Here is a 17,858-nt window from a genome sequence, read left to right as displayed (position 1 = left end):
ACATCTGAATGCTTCAGGTTGTTTCTGTACAGCTCCAGCTCTCTCAGATGGGAGGGGTTGGACTTCAGTGCTGCTGCCAGATAATCACAGCTGATCTCTGACAAACCACAGCCCTGCAATCTGTATAAAGAATGAAAGATGTAAGTTTATTAGACAAAGTGTGAGCTTGAAATCATTCAGTGTTTCATCATCTGTTCAGAGCTGAAGAAGGTTCAGAATGTAGAAGTTTAGAAAATGGAAACTCCAAACAGCTGAAGCCAACAGGAAGCAGCTTCAAACAGGAAACTGTGCAGAGTTTCAGACTATATGTCCTGATGCAGCCAGTTGGATTTTGGAGATTTGAATCTCTGTTCTGTGACTAAGTCCTTGAATCATTTCTTCCAGTTGGTCCAACAAGACAGACTAAGTATTGGACATGTGTTGTGGCTCCATTAGGGGAGCTTCTACATGTGATGTGATGGCCCCTCTGGGTCTGTCAGGTCACAGCACTGAAGAGAGCTCAAACTGGGCACACAGTGGTTCCAGTCTGGACCAAAGACTCTATACTGGGACTGAGGGACTGCTTTGACTGCACCCACTGGGACTTTTTAAAGGCTCATGTTCTCACTTAGATCATCGATTTCTACTTTCATTTCTTTCTGGGAAAAATGGGGATTACTTTGGAAACAGGAAGTATTTTCCCCAATAAGCAGCCCTGGATTAGTAAATCACTCCAACATGTTCTCAGGCAGAAGAAGCTGTCTTGTTATGAGGGAGAGAAGAAAAAGTTTGAGGCACAGAAACTTGTTGAAAGAGAGATAAAGCAGCTAAAATCAGGTGTAAAAGTAAAGCAGAGGATGAGCTGAATAAAGGACACTCAAGGCTGGCTTGGAAAGGAATGAGGTCCATGGTGGGGATGCAGAACAAGGAGCAAAGATGAATGTGATGCTGAATCAGCAGAAGACTTGAACTCATTGGATTCCAGCTTTGATATCATTGATTTCAATGAAGAGCTTTGTGATTGTAGCAAAGGGCTGGTAGCTCTGAGAGTCCACTGATGAGGTGTTTGTGTGGAAATCTCTTAGTGGGACCAAAGAGAGAAAAAGCCCTGGTCCTGATGCTGTGGGAGGGAAATGATTGAAGTGTGCTGTGAGGAACTGACTGGGAGGTTTTCACACATTTTCCAGTCCTCCTTGGAACAACAGGAAGTTCCCAGCATATGGAAACAAAGGTTAAGTGTCCTATGGCACTCAGTGATGATGGTGCTGTGACCCCACCACCTCCACCTCTTTGTAAAGGAACTAACTGTAATCTGAAGCTTCAAATGGAACTAAGACTTCCTCCACTAGGTGGCAGTGTCTGATGAGAAAGTGTTAGTGGAGCTGGCCTGGAGTCAGAAACAGGAAGATGCAGGATTTGGGCTGAAATGGGGAAAAGTGGTTGGCACTAGTGCCTTAAAGCAAGAAGGTTGTAGGTTGAAGCTTGTTGGCCTTTCTGTGGAGGTTGGATGTTCTCCCACAGTCCAATGAAATGCTGCTTAGGTTCATTGGTGCTTCTAAATTGGCTGTAGGTGTGGATGTGAGAGAGTGCTTCTCTGTCTCTCTCTGTTGGCCCTGTGATGGACTGCTCACCTGTGCAGGTGGACCACGCCTCTTGCCCTATGACAGCTAGGGCACAGGCTGCAGCCCTGTGAGCCTAAGCTGAATGAACAGTTAGCAAAAATGATCCATAGATGGCCTGAAATCCCCCAGTGAGCAGTTTGGTAGATAGCTATGACATGCTAATCCCATCCAGCAGCTGTATTCTACCTGTAAGCTGATCCCTGCTGAGCCAAAGCACTTTTTCAGATACAAATTACAACCTTTAATAGAAACTGTTACGGGTCCGAAATTGAGGACGAGAGTAAAACAATGATAGTCCAGAAAAGGCCGTTCAAACAATTGATTTTAATGAATACACGCAGCGTGGGGAGATGTAAACTGGAAACCATCAGTTGTAAATCCCCACCCAAAAATACACTTCCGATTGCTTTTATAACATCAGGGTATTATGACGCCCCCTCATGCGTTTACAAGCACATAATTTGCATGTACAGAACATTATTTGCCTCTTCTACAGACACTGATCAATCTTAAGAGATAACTGCAGAGACAGGAGTTCCCCTTTCTGGCATCCATCCAAATATGGTGATGAGGTCCCCATGGACTTGTCCTCCTCTTTGCGTCACCTGTTGCTAGGCAAACTCAAATACAACAAGAAGCTGAATACATTCAGGCCTTTGCTCAGCCACTATTTTACTGTAACAAAATACTCAGCATATAAGCTTTTAAGATTATAGATTTAACTCAACGATTTAAAGTGGTTATAACTGCACCTGTAATAAATATGTTAATATTTGATTATGATAACCCCTGTAATACAAATTATAACATAATGCCAGCAACTTCAATAAACACTTGAATAAAATGATAATTAATGCAATGATAAAGATGATGGTTATGTAAAATAATCCCTGTAATTCCACAATTCCCTCTCTTGACGTCTTCCAAAGACGTCACATTCCCAGGTCCACTACCTTCGCTCTGACCCTCTCTAGCCGTCCCCTGACTCAGCAAACCAGACAATAACCTCACTTCATCTAGGTGGTCCAGTAATAAAACGCCAGCTCCCACTTGAAAACACTTCAGGCTTAAGTGGTCTCTGCTCCTTTCCTGGGTCCCTCTCTAGTGGAAATCTAGTGGAATGGACCCTCGTCATCAATCACTAAGTAAACTAAATTGGCGCAGGTCTCAAATAAGAAGCAGAAGACACTTGGGCCCTCGCTCAGGCCTGCTACTAGATTTATGTGTATTGTAAGCATGCATGCAATTAACCTGCTATGTTCCCATCTTCCCTCAACATGTATCACCTGGACACTCTCACCAGTGAAGCTTAAAACCCTCTTGGATAGAACATCAACTCTAAACAAGCACAGATATGCAATGTGTATAAAATGAACTAAACCTGTGAATAGAATGAATGTGATGACAAACATATTCAATGCAATATGAACCCTGTAAACAATATTACTGATAAACAATGTTTCCTTATTATTTTGTCATAAAATAAATCAAACAAATAACTTAAGCTGTGTGACGGCACCTTGCGTTTACGCCAGGCTGTGAGCTGCCCTAAATCTACTTGCTACACCCCCTTTTTCACCTAGTTTAATTTTTTCAATCCTAGTTTAAACTATTCCTAACTTCCCTCAGTGCACACTGTAAAGTGTAAAAGATACAATTAGCTTTCTCCTGGTAAAAGGTCCTACATTATTTTCTCAACCTTTGGAAACCTCCTCTATCGAGTTAACCCATTTCATTTTTCAGACTTAGGCCTGATTTCTTCGCCCCCTTTAACGGGTAGCGCCTATCCGGTCTGAACACTGTGTTTGGGCAATTTACGAATTGTTGCAGGATTTCTATGTTATGTAAATTTCCTCTCATCCCTTTTATGCTTCCATTATAACCTATGTCTACCAAGCTTTTGATCTTTTTTGTAATATAAACAACTAGGTGTCTTTGTGCTCTGTTTTTCTCCTTTCTCTGGTTGGTTCCGTTTGGTCTGGGGCTTCCAGGATTCTCGCCCCCCTATGATCGCTGTGGTCCTGAAATCTTCTCCTGTAAAAGATAGAAAACAAAAAGCCTCTCTCTGCTACACCTCACTAATCTACTGTGTTCATCCAATGTTCCTTTAATTATTCAAACTTGGTTCACAATATCATGTTCTGGGCTTTATCCTTTTTATTAACTTTACTTAATCTCAATACTCTTTATGTGTGTGAGCAATACTTTTAGTTTTATTAAACACACCCCGGGTAAAATATACACCATCCCCATGTCAGCCTAACTCTCCGCTAGAAAGCACGCTTCAAAATTTCTATCAGGATTTACACCTCTTTTTGCTTCAAGCATATACCTAACATGCAAAAATTACTGTTAATGCCAGTTACACAAGTTTCCATTATTTACAACATTTTGTTTCACCCGTCTCAGCCTCACATGTTTCCTGTTCACTTATTACATGTATTCATCTTTAACACCTTTTACCTCATTAGTTGCTAAGCAGAAACAAAACACCATGTGTTCCACCTTTGCCCTGTAAAATAAATCTATGTCATGTTTGTGTCTGTAAGCATGTTTTGCATTCATTCATTACACTCCACGCCATCCCTGCAAGTTAAGAGCTATACAGTTAAAAGCTACAGGCCTTTGGCCTCGCCTATTTTAAATCAAGCAGGGGAGTTTCATTTTACTTTAAAAATAACTCTATTTAAAAATAACAATTTCTGCCTCAGTTTTACCATATCTAAATTATCAACAACCCCAAAAGTCATAAAATGATCCTAGAACCCATCTCAAATTACCTCTTAAATTCCCCCTATTGGTCAGCATCTTATTAGCCTGCTGTTAGCTTCATTCCACAGAAAACTGAGAGAAACTAACAGAGTTGATGAAGAATAAAGAGAAATGTGCTGATTTAAAGCCTTTGAAGTGCTTCAGATGATCTCTGTCCACTTCTGTCCACTCATTCATTCATGTAAGCTTCTAATGCAGCTTTGATCTTCACAGTCTGCTTCTCCTCGTCCACACATAAACGCAAAAAAGGAGTTTTAAATAATCTCCGTTTTCGGTGAATCGCAACGCCGTTTACGTGTTGACGAAAGGCCCAAATGCATAGAAACAGCTGAGTTTTCAAAAATACCGGTGTAGGTGTGGACGTGAGAACATTTTTCTTGTAAAACAAAGGGGGGCCTGGCAAAAAAAGTTTGGGAACCACTGCGGTATATGATTAACTGAGTGATCAGACTTTCTGTCCTGAACCATTTGTGTGAGATTATAAAAGTAACTCTCCTGTCACTTGAGCCATGCTTTGAATTTAATTAAAAGTGAGCCTGAATGTAAAGAGTCTATGGCTGTATCCCATTCAGGGTCTGCAGCCTCAAAGACCGCATTTTAAGGCCGATTACGTCACAGCGACGCGACGAAGGCTGTCCCAATTTGAAGGCTGCTCGAAATGCGGCCCTCAAATGCATCCTTCATTTCCCTGAATTTTAAGGATGTGGCGGTATAGGGCTTTGGAGTTGACGTCACGCCGCAATGCATTGTGGGAGCGTGGCACCATTTTCGGGGTCTACGAAGGACTACAAGAAAGATGCTTAAAAGCAGCTCAAAAGAGAATGGACTGTATAGAGACCGATTTCGTTCAGAGGCGGAGCGGCGGTACTTGCAGAAAATAGCGTGCATTGGAAATGTGGACCCGTATGAAACACGGCCGTGGAGTAGAAACCCTGAAGACCAACCGCTATGGACGTAGCCGGACATATTTTCGTACCTTGTCTGTGGAGTCAGCGCGTACAAGTCGTCATTCAAACAAAGGTAAGTCAGCTCGAGTACTGCGTGTGAAATGCGTTTGATTTCCCTGCAAACATTCAGATTAGTGCAGCATTAATTTATTCATGAGGGGAAATTACAGTGAGAACATGTGGAGGCTGTTAGGTGGATAACATAGTGAGTTCAGTGCAATGATGTGACATTGTTCTGAAGGATTTAGTTATTCTCTATGGTTAAAGAAATTGCAATAATTTATTCATGTTTATTATAAATAATTCTAATTATACATCTTGCTTCTATGTTTGTATCCTGTGTCACTAAAAATACATTTTATTTTAATTTTATATATTAAAAACCTGCAGAATCCCCTTATCATATTAAGTGATTCATAATTGTCACTTTATGCTTTCTCCATCTTGACAGTGATGACATCCTTGCATTACATACTTTAGGTTCATTTTCTGCAGGCAGGTTTCTGACAGAGAACAGGCAGATTTACCCTATAAAATGCAGTGTTCTATAGATGGATACATAAAGAAATGAAAAATTACATGTATGTGCTAACTTTCTAAACACTTTGTTACATTTATGATAATGTCATGGTCCTGGGTCGGTGACCCAGCGCTTTAAGTTTATTATTATCATTCTTCTAGTTTATTCTGATTTTGTATCTGTTCTTAGGGTTTGAGTTGTGTGTCTCTCCTCTGTGTTCTGTTCATGTCCCCAGTTGGTTGTGTAAAACAGTCTGTGAGTTTCCTGTTTTATTTTGTAGGTTTGTGTCTCGTTAGGTCCATCATTTCCAGCTGTGTCCCCTCCTGTCTGCCATTTCCTAATTACCTGGTGTGTGTATTTATACTGCGTGTCTGCCTGTGCTCCTCGTCGCGTCGTCTGTGTTCATTCCCTATGTTTCTCTACGTCTCCCTGTTCTGCCGTCCTCATCTGCCATATCTGAGTTTCTCCCGCTGACTTTATGTTCCAGGTTTGTTTGTTAGTTTCACCCAGTTTAGGTTTATGTTCAGTCCTGCCCTCACTTCTGTTATCTTCACTGTAAATAAACCTCCACTCGCATCTCCATCACCGTCTGCATCTTGGGTCCTCATTTATTCATCACACGACTGCTGCCCCAGTCGTGACAGTACGACGCGACCACAAGATGGACCCAGCAGCACTTAACCTGTCTAAGGAGCTACGGGAGAATCTCATCAATGCCACTCAAGAGCTCATCAACCTGTGGCTGGACAGCCAGGATTACAAGTCCCAGCGCGCTATAGAGAGGCGGCTACAGCGTCTGGTGACCGGTCTCCCATGGCTTCTGGGCTCGCTATATCCATGGGAGCAGGAATTTCTCCTTTTGGATCTCGGACTTCATCACCCGTCTACGTTCACTTTCGAGCAGCCAGATGCGGTGAGTGAGCGGGATACTCTGGCTTCCCCAGATTCTGGGACTTTGTTTTCTGGGGCTATTCAGAGTGGGATGAGAGACAGTATGTGTAGATTACCTACCTTTGTGGTAACGGACCCTTCCCAAGTGGGTGTCTATAAACCTTCTGTTAAACCTAAAGACTGTGTCTCTGCTGCTCCATCCGAGCCTGGACTTTCTTGCCACTCTCCAGCTCAGTTTTGTGTTCAGCCGTTAGCTCCCCAGTCAGTAGCGCAGCCATTTGCTTCCTATTCTGTAGCTCAACCGTTAGCCTCCCTAGGAGCACAATTACCTGTTCAGCCAGCCACTCAGCTACCATCACCACTAGCATCACTACAACCCACATTTCAGCCCATGGCTCAGTCACGATCTTCACTCGCCCCTCTACAGGAAGCTATGCCCGTGCACCCCTTAACGGACTGTTTTTCCACCGCTGTTTCTGAGCAGGGAGACAAACTGTTTCAAAATGGACCTGTTCCTCTAAAGCTGACAACATTAGAGACTGTTACTCACTCCAGGGCTTCCCCAGAGGCTGGGTTACAACCCTCAGCTAACTCTGGACCCCTGGAGGCCAAGTTGCCAGCTGTGGACTGCACCCGGCTGTCACTGCCTGAGCAGGGTCAGGGCTCTGTGCAGCTACAGCCCTCCTCGTGTGTGCCAGAGGCCCACGTGCCTACTGGTTTTGTTTTGCGTATGCCAGGGGCTTTCATGCCCACTGGTTTTGAGCCTATTTTCGCTGGGGGGACCGAGGAGCCCATCCAGCTATCGCCATTGCCTTCAGCGCCACCGTCTCCGGCTCCCACGCCGCCGCCTGCAGCGCCACCATCTCCGGCTCTCAAGCCGCCGCCTGCAGCGCCTCCGTCTTCGGCTTCCACGCCGCCGCCGCCTGCAGCGCCTCCATCTCCGGCTCTCACGCCGCCGCCGCCTGCAGCACCACCGTCTCCGGCTCTCACGCCGCCGCCGCCTGCAGCACCACCGTCTCCGGCTCTCACGCCGCCGCCGCCTGCAGCACCACCGTCTCCGGCTCTCACGCCGCCGCCGCCTGCAGCGCCTTCGTCTCCGGCTTTCACTCCGCCGCCGCCTGCAGCGCCTTCGTCTCCGGCTTTCACGCCGCCGCCTGCAGCGCCTTCGTCTCAGGCATCCTCACTAGCTGCAGCCTCTTCGTCTTCACCAGCAGCTGCAGCGGCTCCATCACCGCCTGCACCAGCGGCTGCAGCAGCTCCATCACCGCCTGCACCAGCATCCGCGGCTCCTACGCCGTCGCCTGCAGCGCCGCCAGCTGCAGCCTCTTCAGCGCCGCCAGCTGCAGCCTCTTCAGCGCCGCCAGCTGCAGCCTCTTCATCCTTGCCGGCTACAGTTTTTGCTTCTGTCTCCGTGCCTTCGCCTGGGCCAGCTTCAGAGCCTTCAGCATCACCTGCTTCAGCTTCAGCCTCACCTTCGTCCTCGTCTGGCCCAGCCTCCTCGTCTGCGTCCTCGTCTGGCCCAGCCTCCTCGTCTGCGTCCTCGTCTGGCCCAGCCTCCTCGTCTGCGTCCTCGTCTGGCCCAGCCTCCTCGTCTGCGTCCTCGTCTGGCCCAGCCTCCTCGTCTGCGTCCTCGTCTGGCCCAGCCTCCTCATCGGCTTCAGCCTCGCCTGCAGCAGCGGCTTCGTCGTCATCATCAGCACCTGCCGCAGCCTCTCCTGGCCCGGCCTCTGCATCAGCTCCAGCCTCGCCTGGTTCGGCTTCAGCAGCAGCTTCTGCCTCATCCTTCTCCTCGTCCTTGCCTGGTTCTGCTGGCACGTCGCCATCCGGTCCACGTCCGGCATCTCATTTTCACTGGCCGTTTTCTAGGCCGCTGGATGGTCGTCATCGCCGATGTGGGCGTCCTCCTGAACGAGGTTGTCGCCGCCACCGCCTTCCACGTGGCCGGCCTCCGGACCTCTGTGGCCGCCACCGCCTTTCGCGTGGACGGCCTCCTGAACTGTTTGCGCGCCACCATGGCCTTCTGCACTATCGGCCTCCAGGCCGGCCACCTGAACTATGTTTCAATATCTGCTCCCCTGTGTGTTTTGTGAACGTTTTGTTTGGGACTCTGCGGCCTCCGTTTTGGTCCTGGTCTGGACCCTCCGTCCTGGGCCTCCCACCGCCCGCCCGGGCTTGGCGGTTCGTTTGTGTTTTGGGGCTGTCGGGAGCCAGCCCTTGAAGGGGGGGTACTGTCATGGTCCTGGGTCAGTGACCCAGCGCTTTAAGTTTATTGTTATCATTCTTCTAGTTTATTCTGATTTTGTATCTGTTCTTAGGGTTTGAGTTGTGTGTTTCTTTCATTCCTACCTGTGTCTCCCCTTTGTGTTCTGTTCATGTCCCCAGTTGGTTGTGTAAAACAGTCTGTGAGTTTCCTGTTTTACTTTGTAGGTTTGTGTCTCGTTAGGTCCATCATTTCCAGCTGTGTCCCCTCCTGTCTGCCATTTCCTAATTACCTGGTGTGTGTATTTATACTGCGTGTCTGCCTGTGCTCCTCGTCGCGTCGTCTGTGTTCATTCCCTATGTTTCTCTACGTCTCCCTGTTCTGCTGTCCTCATCTGCCATCTCTGAGTTTCTCCCGCTGACCTTATGTTCCAGGTTTGTTTGTTAGTTTCACCCAGTTTAGGTTTATGTTCAGTCCTGCCCTCACTTCTGTTATCTTCACTGTAAATAAACCTCCACTCGCATCTCCATCACCGTCTGCATCTTGGGTCCTCATTTATTCATCACACGACTGCTGCCCCAGTCGTGACAGATAAAGTAGATAAAACACATTTGTGTCGGCCTTGGCTCATAGTTCTTGTCTTTAAATGAACTTTGTCTGTGTGTGTTTCAGGTGCTGCACTCTCAAAGACTGAACCAGCATTGCAGCCATGGGTCACTGTGAGCATCACAGGGAAGGTTGAAGCCGCCCACTGCACCTGTATGGCCGGAGTCACAGAGACCTGCATCCACGTCACTGCTCTTCTGTTTAATGTAGAAGCAACAGTGCGGATCTGTGGCACGAGGACTGTTACAGATGAACCTCCATACTGGGTTTTGCCTGGTAATATGACCAAGATACAGCCAGAGGTTGGCCATAAGATAGACTTCTCCTCTTCAGCTGCCCAAAAAAGGCTCTTGATCAAAACATAAACAGACCATCCGTATTGAAAGGTAAAAGGAGCCGTCCTCAAAAAAGAAAAATCCCACCTGCTACTGTGGAGGAGTTGTCACTGCTATAATGCCATAATGTTTTATATAGGGGTCTAGATTTATACCTGAAGTGCACTGCCATGTAAATAATTTGCATTTACTGAATATGTACTGAGTACTACTGTTCAAAAATTTAATAAAGAAACAAACTAATTTTTGCCTCCTTTTTTTTTTTTTTTAATTAAAACCACTTTATAGAAAATCACATCAGTTACAGTGTAGAATCCATGTCATTTATAGTTTACAAATGACAAAATGTTTACACAAAATCATGACAGTGTTTACACGATATCACCCACTACTAACATTATTTACTGTATCTTTTGAAAAAAAAATACCACTATTTATACAGCATAAGACTTAAGAATATTTAACAGGAGCAAGTTTCATTTTCCCTGGTTTTACTACCACACTGTTCACCAAACGCAGCGAACCTTCACCATCTTATCCTGAAGGGTCACCTCTTCACCCTCACATGGAAGAAGTAATCTGATTGGCATGGTGGTAAGTTTGAAGCAGGTCCCTTGTGTAGCGCTGGAACCCAGTCACGATGTGTTTCATCCATTTCATAGGCTGGTTTGCTGCAATATTGCCAAATAATTAGCAACTCTATAAAGAGAAGGTAGTTCCGCAAAATCACTCAGTAGGATGTTTGTTCTACTTTGCTATGACCTCAGAGCGCATCGAAAATAAAACTAATAGGCTATAAAGAGTGATGTGAACATATTTAGAACTTACCGGAATGAAACTGTGGAGCACCAACAGATATTTGGAGATGGAAGAGAGCTGGATATCAGCTCGTCTCACAGCTGCTATCCAGACTAGACGCCTTCGTTTGGTAACATCGATACACGAGCTGCCTCATGTTGCTTCCAGGTTGGGAAAGAATGAAAAGACAAACCCTTTTCAAGCTTATTCTCTTGCCGGTCGTGCGATCGAACATTGCAGCGGACCACACAGCCTTCGCTCCCTTTTCGCTTGCGCTTTGTTTCAAGAGCTTTAGACCCCCAAAATGGCGGATCGGGCCAAAATCCTTTCCACGCCCACCCCCGTGACATCACGCTTCAAAGCCCTATAGACTTCGTGGCCCAACATATCCCAGAATGCATATCGCGGCGGTGGGTGTGGATAATTTTGCCGAAAAAAAAATGGCAGAAGAGGAGCGACCGAAGAGTAAACTGTTAAAAGTAAGTACTGAATATTATGTCACTTATTTATGTGCAAATGTTTAATAACAAAGAACATTAAAACATTACTGCTGGCCACATGTCGGCAGAGTTATGTGACATTAGTCACGTTTGTACTAACTTGGTTTTAAAGCCTTTACTTTAAAATATACGCCGTTCAATAGTTGACCTTTTAGTCTTACAGAGAATGTGATGATTTCATGGATATTTAAAGTAAGCACTGAGACAAATTTAGTAATGCCAACATATTGAAAGAACAATGTTTGTCTCTTATATATAATACATTTATATATACAGTGTCAAAATATGTTCTCCTTCATTTCTGTCAACCACACGTTTCCAGCTATCATGGTTGCTAGGCAACCTGGGCAGCGCGACGGAGGCTAAACCGTCCCATTTCACAAGCCTCGCACTTCCGGCCTTAGCGGTCTTTGAGTACGCGGCCCTTGTGGACCGTTAAGGCTGCGTACTTTAAGGCTGCAGACCCTGAATTGGGATACAGCCTATGTTGTCAGACATGAAGGAGCAGACTTTGCAGATTCACCTGAAGACAATTGTGTCATCACAGAAGGCTACACTGTGCTACAAGCTCTTAGTGATGTGGCAAAGAGGTGTGCCCTCCTGCTGATGGAGTTGAATGGGAACAGCCTATCAATGAAGGTGTAGGTTCTGAAAAACAAACTGAGTGACACAGCCTGCAATGAACTATAGAGGAACTGGTTTCAACTCAAACTCTTCTCCTTGCACTTTGGAAACTGTTCAATTTGAACTGCCACACGAACCTCAGCAAGGCCTTTCACTTTGTTCCTGTTGAACTTTTACCACGATCCAGCTGAAAAAGACTGCTCCTAACTTTGGACTTGAAGTTTTGAAGAAAAGGTTTCTTCTAAATATGGACAAAAAATACCACACAGTAATTTCTACCTGTTGTTTACAGGGCTGGATTGTGAGCTTTTCATTGTAACCCAAGCAAGTTTACTTTTCTTAAGCCAAGTTAATAATAAAAATGTTGGAATCACAACACTTTCCAGTTTTAATAATTTCAGTTTAACATTAAATTCTGTATCTTAATTGTCCTCCTGCACTTAAAATACACTTGCATACATGTGAAGATATTTTTGAATATTGAATATTTTTGAATTACAGTTTTTTCTGAATGCTTAAACCCTAACTGTGATTCTTATAGCACAATTTCTAAAACTATTAATACTTATAGCAAAACCACTCACTGAGTTTGCAAAACTAAAAGCACAAACACTGCTTTGCACTCAGTTTGCCATTTTGTAACACACACTTTGCAAACCTGTAGCTACAATCCACTGCACAGCACTCTTTTTGCAGAACTGTAAACACAACTCACGGCTTTACACTCAGTTTGCAAAGGATCAACACACTCCTAGCAAAACTATACACATGTATGGCTATCATTAACACTATTTTGCCAACTGTCTGGCACACTGTCACATGTGAAAACTGTTTTAGATAATTGGTCCACTTTGCAATCAGCCTAAGCACTATAATACAGGTAAGCTGTCTGTGTGGAGTACAATGGAAGGAGCAGCAAGAGTGAGAAGAGTGAGAATCAGAGGAGGCCGAGGGAGAGGACGTGGAGGTGAAGAAGTTGGAGGAAGAGGACGTGGAGGAGCAAGAAGAGGACGAGGAGGGGAAAGAGGAAGGGTAAGAAGAGTAAGAAACAGAATAACTGATGACATCAGAGCTACAATAGTGGACCATGTCATCAACCGTGGGATGACCCTGAGGGAAGCTGGCCAACGGGTTCAGCCTAAACTGAGCCGCTACACTGTGGCAGGCATCATTAGGACATTTCGAAATGAGAATCGGTAAGTACTTTGTAGCACTGCCATACTCTAATGAGAAACACAACAGTACCATACATGCAAAAATACTGAAATTATTACTTTACAGAATTGCTAGACATCCAGATGTTGGGGGCAGAGGCAGAATGTTCACTCCAGAGCAAGAGACCCATATAGTGAACATGGTGATTGCCAATAATGCAATAAGACTGCGTGAAATACAGTAGCGCATAATTGATAATGACACCATCTTTCAAAATATACACAGTGCAAGCATTTCTGCACTAAGTCGTGTACTTGCGCGCCACAGAATAAGAATGAAGCAAATTTACAGAGTTCCTTTCGAGAGAAACACAGAACGTGTAAAGCAACTGCGATATGACTATGTGCAGGTAAGCTAGTGTCATTGGTTCTGAATTTGGAAGTGCATACTGTAGTGCTGTGCATGGGCCTGATGTGTTGCATTTGTTTTGTCTTGTCCAGAGAGTGATGGAACTAGAAGCAGATGCAATGGGACATGAGCTACTTTTTGTGGATGAGGCCGGTTTTAACCTCAGTAAAACCAGGAGACGTGGCAGGAACATTATTGGACACCGTGCCATCATCAATGTCCCAGGACAACGTGGTGGTAACATAACCATGTGTGCAGCTATAAGCCAGAATGGTGTTGTTCACCATCATGCAACCATAGGCCCATACAACACTGCACACATTATTGCATTCCTGGACACCTTGCATGACATGCTCACTGTTCAGAGACCAGAGCAGACCCGATATGTCATCATATGGGACAATGTTAGTTTCCATAGGGCTGCTTTGGTCCGCAACTGGTTTACAGACCACCCATCCTTCATGGCACTCAACCTCCCTCCATACTCTCCATTCTTAAATCCCATCGAGGAGTTCTTCTCTGCCTGGCGCTGGAAAGTGTACAACCGTCATCCTCATCAACAGGTAGCCCTTTTACAGGCAATGGAGGAGGCATGTGGAGATATTGACCAGGCATCATGTCAGGCCTGGATACGGCATTCAAGGAGATATTTTCCCCGGTGCCTTGGACTGGAGGATATCGCATGCGATGTGGACGAAATTTTGTGGCCGGACCCAGAAAGACGACATGATGTAGGCTGATTGTCTTTTGTTTTTTCCTTTTTTTTTTGTGAAATTCCTATTTTGTGTTCTGACTTTGTCTTGGTTTTGATGAGTGTGAATAAACACCATTACTTGAAGTTTGGATCCTTGTATGTTTACATGACACTATGACAGTGTGACCTCAAATTGACATCTGTACACAGAGAAAGCAAAAGCCAGATGTGTTTTGTATTCATACCATCAGTGTGCAGTTGGCGCATTGTGTGCTTAGTAGATGATGGCTTGTGTGTACTGTTTGATACGCAAACACCATTTTTACGAAGGTGTGAAGAGTTAATCTAGCTGTGTTTGCTTTTGCAAGAGAACTACAATGTTTTGATAATTGGGTGACAGGTTTTCTTATTTGTGTGTAGAGTTTTGCAAAAATAGCCAATAGTTACAAAAAATGTGCTTAAGCAATCAGAAAAAACTGTAAGTGAACTAATTATCTAAAAAAGTTTTCACATGTGACAGTGTGCCAGACAGTTGGCAAAATAGTGTAAATAATGGCCATGAATGCGTATAGTTTTGCTAGGAGTGTGTTGATCATTTGGAAATTGAGTGTAAAGCAGTGAGTTGTGTTTACAGTTCTGCAAAAAGAGTGCTGTGCAGTGGATTGTAGCTACAGGTTTGCAAAGTGTGTGTTACAAAATGGCAAACTGAGTGCAAAGCAGTGTTTGTGCTTTTAGTTTTCCAAACTCATTGAGTGGCTTTGCTATAAGTATTAATAGTTTTAGAAATTGTGCTATAAGAATCACAGTTAGGGTTTAAGCATTCAGAAAAAACTGTAACCATTGAGGTTTCTCCCTACATATATATATATATATATATATATATATATATACATATAGAGAGAGAGAGAGAGAGAGAGATAGATATATATGTATATACTGAAGCCGGAGACCTAAAAGAAAAAGTTTGTGTACTTATGACTTACTATAAAAGTTGGTGAACTATGTGCCGAAACGTACAGCCACATGGGTGTAGCACTTCGATAAACACCCCACAAGCATACAACATACTAGTATGTCGGGTATTTTTTACACTGTTATATTATGATTATATTTCATGGATCAAATAAGCACAGTTATCATTTCATAATAAATCAGAAAAATCTGAAAAACACATTCTTACCTGATCCTCTGAGAATCAAAACTTTTTGCTGCATATTTAATGAAGCCATGCAAAACGTAACATTCATACTATGAACTTAAAGGGCAGCGTTATAGACCCTTGAGGTTCACTGGTGTGAGTGCAAATGTTTTTTTTTCATTTGTCTTATTTTTTGAGGCATTTCTCAGAACTCAGAGGTAGAAGATGAGCCTGGTATATAAAAAAAGGTGACTAACTTCTTTTTAGCATGATGAGACTCTTGGAAGATCATCAGCTTTCTCAGGCAAACATTTCTTCTGTTACTCTCCATCATAGGAATTAAATTAGTACATTTTATCTATTCAAATCATGATATAAACCACGATACTGATGCTCAAAATCATTTATAGAGAAAAGAAAATCTGAACAAAAGCAAGATTTTGCTTTAGACTTTGATAATTGGAGGTGGTGTAAAACTCAGTTACTTTTAGCAGAACCTAAATTTAAATCAATAAATCATTGAATATTGTTGTAGGCTTTACACTGAGGTGCTAAAAGTTCAGTTCAAGTTATCTTAGTACAGTTGTCACATGCCATATAACATGGACACCTAAATGGAATAACAGGTAAAACGTGCTTGTATTTATTAATTAAACAGCTGGATCAAAAAGTGGTCCACATTACTAAATTAGACCTGGGGGATCTCCACATTTTCAATTCCACTCACCTTTACTAAAAACTCACCATATAAAACTCTGACCTCAAAGTCAAAGTATGAATCTGGAGCAGAAGATCTTCCCAAAGCACACCTGTGCATTCCTGAGTCACACTTGATCATTTTGAGAAGGTCAAAAACACAATTCCTCTTCCTGAAGCTCCATCTTTATACTTCATGCTGAATCTACCACTCTGAGCTCTGCTTCCATCTGTTTTAATGAGGATATCTTCTGCTCGCTCACATTTTTCCTCACAGAAGAACTTTGTGCTTCCAGACAAAGATAAGTTGCAGTTAAGCGTGCCATTAAATCCTTCAGCTGCAGACCAAATATTATGTTTTGCCTTGACGAGCCCAGCTGGGCCTGTCAGATGAAAAATAATAATAATACTACATTTCAAACAAGATGGATAATCACAACATTATTTAGTGTATGTAAATATTAGACTTGTAGTCAAGACCGCCTAAACCAAGACCAAGACAATACCAAGACCAGAGGGTCTCGAGACTAAGACAAGACCAAGACAAAGTCAAGACGTAAACGTCTTTAAACTGCAGCCAGTTGCTGCTTTGTTTACGGGTTTCAGGCATATTTATGTGTTGTTGCACTCGCACAGCCCTCCTCACCGCTGTCTACTGTCTCACTCACTGAGAGGACAGACGGATGCTCCACTTGACTGTCGCGTCTCTCACCCTCTCTGTTTTTCACATAATGATATTATCCTATATCCTCGCATGTGATTGGCCACAATATGGAGGGACTGGAGCACAGCTGAGCCACTGTGTGAGAGCTGAGCAGCCAAAGCAAATTAAGTGAGGAGCCGGCTCTCGCTCAATGGGACTCGACTCTTCTGATTCCCTACAAAGCGCTCTGTGAGCACGGCTCTTAGAGCTGAAGACCAAAGTCTGTCGAGATCAAGATAAGACCAAGACCACGTAAAAGTGGTCTCCAGACATCCAACTCTAGTAAATATATGTATTTCATAAGGTGTTTTATAAAGTTGAGTATGTTTTTAGTTCAAATTCAAATTAAAGAGCAACATTAAGATCATCAGTCCTCACATGACAAGAAACAGAGAAAATGGAGGATTTTCATTCTGACTTTAATCCTGATGTTGTTGTTAAACTTCAGAAGAAGAGCGTCTGACACTTCACTCTGTCAGATCATCAGAAAGCTGAAGTTACTGAATGAGTTGTTTCCTTTTTATCACTTCCTTCAACTTTTTTAGATGCATCCATCACACAGTGATGCAGATCAGTACTGTGAAGTTTCCCTGATGCTGTAAGTGTGAATGAAAAGAGTTTCAGACCAAATTTGACTTTGAAAACCTGACGACAGCTGGTTCGACCTCTGAGAGGAACACATGAAGCATATTGATTTTTTCTCCAGGTTATAAAATGTTCCTGTCATTTTCATCTCATCTGAATATTGTGTTTGGCTTAAGGAAAAAAGAGGAATATTTATTTATTTATAAATCACCATCAGTTTTGATGTTGCATTCTGAAATTATTTAATATTAAATACTCAAAATAAATTGTACAGTTGATCTAAAACTAAAGATATCTGATCAAATCATCCCATGCAGAAATCTTACACACTGAATTTATAAGCAACAACAACAACATCTCAGCAGCTTAACAGATGGATAAAATTAAAGTCCTCACTGCAGGGCCTGGAAGGGTGGCATGGGGTGGCAAGTGCCACCCTAAAATGATCCCTTGCCACCCCAAGTGCCACTCCAGTTTAGCCTATGACAGTGTTGTTTATTAAAATAAGATAGTATTAACACTTTGAGGGTAGATATAAATGCTAAAACTGAATATATTGCATAGTGTCCCCCCCTCCACCAATAACAAATGGTTCAGCCCATAGCGTGGCCAGGCTTTTTTCTTGCTCTCAATAGCAACCGAAGCCTATGATTGTGCCAGAGCACATTTTGAACAACACCATGGG

The 17,858-nt window shown here is 43.6% G+C and overlaps 2 protein-coding genes across 2 annotated transcripts; both read left to right on the top strand.

Moving 5' to 3' along the window:
• Positions 1 to 6,501: 6,501 nt before the first annotated feature.
• Positions 6,502 to 9,460, top strand: LOC106098355 (platelet binding protein GspB-like). Its single transcript, XM_019347203.2, has 4 exons — positions 6,502 to 6,753; positions 7,216 to 7,628; positions 7,892 to 8,034; positions 8,126 to 9,460. Exons 1-4 carry the CDS (start codon positions 6,502 to 6,504, stop codon positions 8,947 to 8,949), a joined length of 1,632 nt encoding a protein of 543 aa, XP_019202748.1. The 3' UTR covers positions 8,950 to 9,460.
• Positions 9,461 to 12,900: 3,440 nt separating this feature from the next.
• LOC109196317 (uncharacterized) lies at positions 12,901 to 14,114 on the top strand. Its single transcript, XM_019350275.2, has 3 exons — positions 12,901 to 12,990; positions 13,076 to 13,358; positions 13,450 to 14,114. Exons 2-3 carry the CDS (start codon positions 13,284 to 13,286, stop codon positions 14,095 to 14,097), a joined length of 723 nt encoding a protein of 240 aa, XP_019205820.1. The 5' UTR covers positions 12,901 to 12,990; positions 13,076 to 13,283; the 3' UTR covers positions 14,098 to 14,114.
• The last annotated feature ends 3,744 nt before the right edge of the window (positions 14,115 to 17,858 follow it).

The sequence above is a fragment of the Oreochromis niloticus genome, linkage group LG3 (assembly GCF_001858045.2).
Source record: "Oreochromis niloticus isolate F11D_XX linkage group LG3, O_niloticus_UMD_NMBU, whole genome shotgun sequence".
Classification (NCBI taxonomy): domain Eukaryota; kingdom Metazoa; phylum Chordata; class Actinopteri; order Cichliformes; family Cichlidae; genus Oreochromis; species Oreochromis niloticus.
The sequence above is the reverse complement of the archived record's forward strand: the minus strand, read 5'-3'. Positions and strand labels throughout refer to the sequence as shown.